This window comes from Schistosoma mansoni, chromosome W (assembly GCF_000237925.1).
Source record: "Schistosoma mansoni strain Puerto Rico chromosome W, complete genome".
Lineage (NCBI taxonomy): Eukaryota > Metazoa > Platyhelminthes > Trematoda > Strigeidida > Schistosomatidae > Schistosoma > Schistosoma mansoni.
In genome coordinates, this window is record NC_031502.1 from 24,707,158 (window position 1) to 24,716,239 (window position 9,082).

At 33.1% G+C, this 9,082-nt stretch overlaps 1 protein-coding gene across 1 annotated transcript; it reads left to right on the forward strand.

Annotated features, from left to right (window-relative positions):
• Positions 1-207: 207 nt before the first annotated feature.
• Smp_079970 (putative tubulin beta chain) lies at positions 208-6,968 on the forward strand (the record flags this gene model as incomplete). The annotated part of the gene is made up of 3 exons (XM_018789083.1): positions 208-318; positions 3,593-4,057; positions 6,156-6,968. 3 exons carry the CDS (start codon positions 208-210, stop codon positions 6,966-6,968), a joined length of 1,389 nt encoding a protein of 462 aa, XP_018654562.1.
• Positions 6,969-9,082: the final 2,114 nt, after the last annotated feature.

The following is a 9,082-nucleotide window of genomic DNA, read 5'->3' on the forward strand; positions in this document are numbered from 1 at the left end:
GTTCATTACTTCATGAAAGTAGCTACTCATGTGAGCATGTGTAACTGTGATAATAAAAGCATTATCTTTAAAGTAAATTAGATGATACCCATTTACAGTGTTGATATTTTCTTTTGTTTTCAGTAACCAATAATTAATTTCTTACACATTAAAAAAATCAGTAACCAATTAATGATGAAGAGGAAGTGAAACCAAACTATTTAAGTGATGAAATCCATATGTAAATTTCTATCTCAACAAACTAAAATTGTTCTATTAAAGATGCGTGAAATAGTACATATACAAGTTGGACAATGTGGTAATCAAATTGGATCAAAAGTGAGTACATAGTTTTGATTTAAATGACTGCCTTATCATGTAGAGTATCACATGGAAGTTTCTGTTTTTAACACATTTTCTCCCTCACATGTCAAATTATTTATCTTACCTTTCATGTATAATTTGAACAAATCTGTTGTTCTATTGTAAGTGTTGTTATTCTTTAGTCTTCAATGTTCATTGAAATGATTCAACATGACAATCCGGTTTGACCACCATATTAAGACCTCTTCAGCAGGGATTAACAAGGAGATGTATTCTTAGCCTTTATATTGTTTTCTTAACTTGCCAAATCTAACTATCAAGTTAGAGAACGTTGATCTTGAAAAATAAAGAGTGGTATTTACAATTTTTTGAAATGACATTCCAGATTAACTGACGAAGGATCAAAGTGGTTTCACAGTTCCTAACAACATTTATTCTTCAGTTCAGGGATAGCAAAATCGGTGCAGTGCTTATACTCGAATGTTATGAAACTTTAATTTGATAGCACACAGAAATTCAATGATACAACACTGGTTACTTTTTATGCATAAGTTCATTAGAATGTATTTGGGATAAATTTTACTTTTCTGTAAGCCAAATAACTCTTGAATTTGTCACTTTAGACATTATTAGCTTATCTTTTGTCGGACAAATTACTACCTAGTAAACCTAAGCTGAAGCTGTTTAGTTTGTTTCTATTACTTTTCACGTACAATGAGATACTTTAGATCTGCTTCATTTGAGATATTTACCATGGTAAATTGAGACAGTGCTTAAATGATAAATGAATATCAGATCTCATTCCCTGGAATGAGACTTTTAAGAAGTCTTTCGAGTTAATCAGTAGCTATTTAAAAATGTCTTGTTCTTGTTTCGCTCTCACATAACTAGCATAGAAGATAACAATGTGCTTATTGAAATGTTGATTGTTTCGTATGAATTTTAGTGATAACTTCAAAAAGATCTACTGGAAAACTCTACTCTATTCTTTTTTCATCTCAGTAAAAATACTGAACACTGTTAATCACATTCTTCATTTTTTATCCTATCATAAGTTGTCAAATAGAGCTTCTTTGTTTCTACAAATGACAATTCTTGTATAGTATTTAAATATCTTTTCAGTGATGGAGTGGAAAGTAGCAACTTCCACCGTCCTATACTATTTGTAAACAGATATGCGTAGCTACAAACAATAAAACGATTGCTCAAATGAGAAAATTTTCGTTGTTGAGTAGATTCTCTTCTATGACACAATTGGCTAGCACATATTCTACTTTCTCCGAATACATTTACCATCATTTTTGCATTAGGTAAATGAATTTTCTCCTGAAATATAACTATGGTTAGATAAAGTGTTCATGTGCACAGGGATTTTGATGTGTATGCAACAAATGTATCGGAGAAAATTCAATTCTTCCAGAGAGAGGGGAGATTGAACTCACTTATTAAAAGGAACAAAGTGGAGTTTACAATTTGTCAGGAATCAATGAAACCCGTAGGCTACAGTACGTTAGGGTTTGTGTAATAAAACATGGTTATATTTTAAAAGACAAACGGTAAATAATAGTAGCCTGATTGATAACTGTTTTGATTTATGTTTATGAATTCTTAGCACAACTGGAATACAAACTTTTCACTGTTTTACCTCTGGAATCAAGAAACCGTTATCACTGAAGTCAGTCACGTAATTCTTACAGTGAACTGATCTTTAAATGTTTAAAATGACTTTAATCGAAATAATAATCGTTAGAAAATGCTGTGGGTGATTTTCAACTACTCATATTAGTGAATAGCATTTGTAAGTACTATACGTTGCACGAAGCCAGTGAAATATAGCCAAATGACCTTAACTTTCTGACATTAAAAATACACTTGAAATGTGTTTGACAAACGAGACAAATGCATAATTTAAGTGTTACAATATGACTTCAAATGCTTTCTAATAATTTATGTTACACGTAATTGTTTGTGTTTCGTTTGGTTCAGATGAAGAGTTATATAGCTTTGAGACATTATTTTTCTCCAGGTTAACTGCTTTTGATAAGATTAATAAATCATTTATTTCATTTGACCACAAGCATAGGAAAAAATAGTGTAAGCCCGTAATCACGAATGAAGTTAAGTACTATACCACAGTACATTTGTTATATTATGACTTGTAATCCTACCCAGATGTTGAGATTAATGTGTATGAAATGCAAAGTGACTGAATCGTTCCTTTACACCTTAATAATATGTTCACAATAAAGCATGGGTGTGCACGAGAAGTCATTGTATTTCATGATAATCAAACTTCATTTATTAGATTTTTCACATCAAGTAATATTTTACCTATGATAAGGCGGTCAATGAGCTTATGTGACTGTATACATTGATCGTAGTAACTGTCTACTCTGAATACAATTTTAAGTCAGTGTAAAACTGCTCATGATTTAGAAATTGAGAACACTTAAACTCAATTCAACTATCACCACAAGAATAAGGGCTTCATTCATTTTGTAATAAATTAAACTGGTTGAAAGAAAGTAGCTGACGTGATTTATTCATTTGTATAGTTGGAACAGAATGGTGCTTCACTCAACATGAATATCATGGAAATAATCATTTTATTCAATTTAATAAATAAATAACGTATACATTAAAGGCGTTTGAATATCTTAAGGACACAATTTGCGATTTGGCTATCTGAAGATAAGAAATGCCAAACTAGTAAGTTGTTTTCCTAACGCAAACAAGTAAAATTTTGACAAAGTTTGGAATAGTCCACTCATAATTTTACATAGAAAGCTTTAACTTCTAATGTTGCATGCGATCTCTCCAGTGACAGTGGCAAAATGATTTCTCAAAATACTTCTAACCGGATAGAGTTAGAAACCAAAATAAGAACCTGGATTTCCGGTGGACTACTGTGTCATTTATTGATGGCTTCAAATGATAATGAGAACATGCACAATAAGTTTTTAGTAAATATGATGTGATTTTTAAGTGAGTACAAACAGTTGACAGAAAAAGTGTACTTCTGTCTCTCACTTTTAGAAATTCATCATCAGGATTTAGCCACAAGTTGAGAGAAACTAGCTTTCTCTTATCCTGAAACATGAACCACTTTTCTTCACGATTATTATTGAGTAGTTAATTTTATAAGTATTCATCTTCTAACCCAACTATTTCACTGAATTCATTGATTTGAAGCAGTTCTCAGTAAGTTAACGATAAAGACTACTGGAAAACTCAACTATTTATACTATCATTTTTAATCGTCGAGTATCCCAATTGCGTACTTTTCTAGTTTTGGGAAGTGATTTCTGATGAACATGGAATCGATCCAATGGGAAATTATACAGGTGAATCTAACTTACAGCTGGAACGAATTACAGTGTACTACAATGAGTCATCTTCCCAAAAATATGTTCCGCGTGCAATATTAGTAGACTTGGAACCAGGAACAATGGATAGTGTTCGTACAGGTCCATTCGGAAAATTATTCCGTCCAGATAACTTTGTATTCGGACAAAGTGGTGCAGGAAACAACTGGGCTAAAGGTCATTATACTGAAGGTGCTGAACTTGTGGATTCAGTATTAGATGTGATGCGTAAGGAGGCAGAGAACACGGATTCTCTTCAAGGTTTTCAATTGACTCATTCACTTGGTGGTGGAACTGGTTCAGGTTTGGGAACACTGTTGATTTCTAAAATTCGTGAAGAGTATCCTGATCGAATAATGAACACCTTTTCAGTTGTTCCCTCTCCCAAGGTGAGACAAAACGTTTTAGACATATTTTATTCTTGATTTACTCCGTCCAATATTTACATCAGTAACATTTTATCTTTTGAAAAATGTAAATGGAAGGAAAATATTAAGAAATATATCTACACTTCAAAATTTTCTTCTGAATGGTTATGTGTGACCTGAGTTTTCTTAAATTTCCCCTAATTGGCCTTCCAATATTTAGTAGTTCTCATGCATACACGAAGGATAGAAAATGGCTCATAGCCATTTGATTTAAAAAAAAATAAGTTTAATGATCAGACTGAGGCATTCATAAATTATGAAATTTATAGTAGGATTGAGTACTGAGTACTGACTCCTGGAATATCAGTTTAACTACAGAACTTAATTATCAAGTGAAAGGTTGGTTCAATAATCTTCAAATCACAGCCCATGTATCAAAATTGGAAATATTAACGTGTTTTTAAGACCACAGAAGACAGAATGTAGTTTTCCTCAATGCCTCACTAGTTTTAATTAAGTTGAGTTCTGAACTATGGATACTAAACTTGCTCGAATTATCGACTACAGGACGTTTTCTGGGCATTCTCGCAAATTAAGAAGGCCCCTCTATACTCATCCCAGTATTCTGGCAATCTGGTGTTCCAGATAAGCTTATGTAAGAAGCGGACTGATATTTTGTAGATCAGAAGGGGTGTTTGTGGATATTTCAATATTTTCATCGTTGAAATCATGAGTCAATTGAAGCTAGACCACCATAGAAAACCTGGAAGCACTGGACGGCCATTTCGTCCTATTATGGGACTCTTCAGCAGTGCGCATCCACGATCCATAAAAAAAGATGATATTTTGTAGCTTGAGAGTACAAGACCGGTTGTAATCTAGTTACATTTACTAATACTAATCAGAGACATTTTTTACTAAACATCAAATTTTTTTTAGATTTTACGACATCGCACGATTAAATATGATTATGAATTAAAGTGAATGAACGCGCAAAAGCTACGCCTTGATTCATTTTACGTGTAATGGCATCCGTAAATCTTCTAGTTTTCTTTGTGTTCATCCCTAATCCTTAATAAGAGAGCATATTTAGACTGTTAGCACTATTACTATCTAATTAATAGACAACTATGGTTACTCCCTTCAGGACTGTTGGGACTTTGGTTGACTAATAATTCTCATATTAGTTCAAAAGTTGATGTAGAGAAATATAAATAATAAACTCAGTTTTTTGGAGGATAGTGTGGAATTGCTAAAGAATGAAAAGTAGATAACTGTTGTGATAATTTTTTCGATCATGAAATTGAACAGATATTCGTGTGACAGCATGCACATACAACAAAACAATCCTTCTGAGAGACTTAGTCTTCAAAAAGATCATTATGCAGCATATGTACGTAGATCATTGTACATGTAATTGAACTATGAAATTTTCAAGGCAGAATGTAAGTATAGAAAGACAAAGCTGTTGAGTCTCAGAATACAACAGTAGCATTTAACTTAATTAAAATTAAGTAATCTACATTAATAAATATATATGAATACAGTATTTCTCACTCTTTACAATGAACATTAATAAATTCCAATTTCCTACTATTTTAAGATTACTTTTTAATGAACATCTTTGGTCTCAGAATTAAGATTTGATGATTATCACATTTTGATCGATTTCAATTCATGATTCTGAGTACATGAGAGTGTGTGGAATGTTAATCTGTACCTTACTGACTAATACTATTTTTCTATTCTTGTATAATGTCCGACACAGTGTACATAGCTATTTAAATCCACTGCTTACCACAACAGAGAAGGGAAGAATAAGATAATAGGAGTACTGGCGTAAAATACCGTGATTACAGGCGACCAGATATTGGATTTAAACTCAGTCAATAACTGTTTATCGTTAAAACAGATTTCACACATGCTTACAGTCTAAAAAAGGTTGTCAAGAAGATCTGACTTCTCTCTAAGTAATATTTGCCTTTTGACAACTTTGAGTTACAACATTGATTCGTGTGAATGCTTTAGAAACTAAAATATTGAAACAATTCTCATTTTCTTTCTATCAATAAATGATACAGAATATGAAACCCGCAATTTGCATCTGTATTTTATTCAGGTGTCTGACACTGTAGTCGAGCCATACAATGCTACGCTCTCTGTACATCAACTTGTTGAGAACACTGATGAAACTTTCTGCATCGACAACGAAGCACTCTATGACATATGCTTCAGAACACTCAAGTTAACTAACCCCACTTATGGAGATCTAAATCACTTGGTCAGTGCAACCATGTCTGGAGTGACCACCTGTCTCAGATTCCCTGGACAACTGAATGCTGATCTACGGAAACTGGCAGTGAATATGGTCCCATTCCCTCGACTGCATTTCTTCATGCCAGGATTCGCTCCATTGACAAGTCGTGGCAGTCAACAGTATCGCTCATTAACTGTGCCTGAACTGACACAACAAATGTTCGATGCGAAGAATATGATGGCTGCCTGTGATCCTCGTCATGGTCGTTATTTGACAGTGGCCGCGATCTTCCGTGGTCGTATGTCAATGAAGGAGGTGGATGAGCAGATGTTGAATGTGCAGAATAAGAATTCGAGTTACTTTGTCGAGTGGATTCCGAATAATGTGAAGACTGCAGTATGTGATATTCCTCCTCGTGGTTTGAAGATGTCAGTGACTTTTATTGGTAATAGTACTGCAATGCAAGTGCTATTTAAACGGATTTGTGAACAGTTCAGTGCCATGTTCCGTCGTAAAGCGTTTTTACATTGGTATACAAGTGAAGGTATGGATGAGATGGAATTTACTGAGGCTGAATCAAATATGAATGATTTGGTAAGTGAATATCAACAATATCAAGATGCAACAGTCGATGATGAGAACGATTCTGATATCGAAGGAATAGAGGAAGCTTAGATACAGTCTTTTCCCTCACGTAACTGTTAGCTTTTTGAAATATTTGTCGTTTCATCTTATTGTGTCACTGTTAATTTTCTGTGTTACATAAATTATTTATAATTGACAGTCATCATGTTATCACTACTAATTTTAAACTTTTATGAAAGTAGTTTTTCACTAATTTCTTAAATACCTATTTCATTATCACTTATTCCGTATATGTTATAGGTTACTCTTAGTAAGTTCTTCGTTGTTCCATCCACTTTTATTATCAGGATCACTAACGAACACATAAATCATTTTTATCAAAATTTGTCTTCGTTCCTAAGTTTCACTGAAAATGAAGAGATGTTCATTTGAGTTGAAGTGTATTTACCTGCGCCGTCTCATTATTAACAGTTCTTCAAAAGCTAGAAAATAGGGTTTTTAAATTTCCGACATTGAATTCTAATCGATTATCAGGTGAAATGAATTAAGTTATTCAGTAATACAAGCAATCAGGTTCTTCCTGAACTGAGACTACTTAGTCCATTTATATATCGACATTACTTAGTACAGTAACTTATGCATCATGAAAAGAAATTTAAGTGGAAGTATTTCTCAGTATTTTCGGAAGTTTTATTTTGTATTTAGTATGAATTTCATAACATGTACATTATTAGAGACATTTCCTTTGAATTTTTGTTTCATTAATTTGAAGATGAATAATTATTCGATCTCATCGATGAAATGCCTGATTGATGAACAATACCATTACCCCCTCTGTCACACCACATCCAGATGCATATATATATCCTAATACTAAATTGAATGATATTAACTTCACTTAGATCGACATAAGTGAAAACTAGCAATAAAACAGAGTTCTGATTACATATCGTGTTTTGTATAAAAAAACGTACATGTGTACGTAGTTAAAATATCACTGATATTAATGGCAAAAAGTAATGAATGGAATTACTGATATTGTAGGTGAATTTATTCCTAAATTTCAAGCATTAAAAACGGTCATGGACCTATTCTAATTTTTCTAGATATCACGAAACAACTTTATTCATTCTATTTCGTTAATCAGAAATCAGGGTTAGAATAAATAGACTATGTTTTACACTTGAAAACTGACTTTATTTCATAAGAAAAAAAGGAGAAACGCATCTGTCAGCTGTCCTCCATGCACTACTTTGCACTGTAGTCCGTCGTATGAACTCCGGATGAAATTGACAATCTTCTCAATAACTCCATAGTGCCAACGCCATGCCCGACCCTCCTCCTTAACCCGGCCTTGGAACCGGCAGTAACTCTAGAAGAGCTACAGGAGGAGTTACATACATTATTGTATTTAGTCAACAGTACTTTATTAACCATTAGGTCATCTGTAGCATAGATAATTTAATTATTGTTCCCGACTAGTTCAGTTTGTTAGACTTATTTTTATGTGATTTAGTGGTATATGCTGTAAGTTTGTAGTGTTTTTCAACAAAATCAACCTACGGTTTCAGTTTCGATTGGGTTACAGCTGTAAATAATGATCACTGAGTAGTGGCGGTATTCAAGAATGATATACACCACTTTAGTTTACAAGTAGGAGAAACAACCCAATCGATAGGTGGTGGGAAGCCTTAGATTTAGGTTTCTAACTACTGATTACTCGTTGGGTTAATGGTAACATCCAAGAATGTGAAACTGGGTTATGAGGGTTCGGATCAGGATACATATTGATTCATCCATACCGATATGATGTTATACTACATATGGTTTTCTAAATTGTGTTCATACGCTAGATTATTAATTAATTAGTATCGTGTTACTCAGTTTGATTTACTCAATTATGACTATTGGTCAGTATAGATATATATAAAAATCGGGTATAGTTTCTAAATCATTGCCTGTGTGTAATCAGTCTTGAACTGCAGTCTTTGTCTTCTTGAATTTATTCGAATAAGTTTTGCCTAGCCAAAACAAAATGTCGATGATGAGTTGATCTGTTATATTTTCAATGAATCTATTGGTCAAACTTCAAAAAGAGTCAATTCACCTGAATGCCTGACATTCTTCTTGAATAATCTACTCTATAATCATTTACCGATAAAACGCTGCTAGTCAAAACAGTGTGATATTTAACAAAGAAAAAT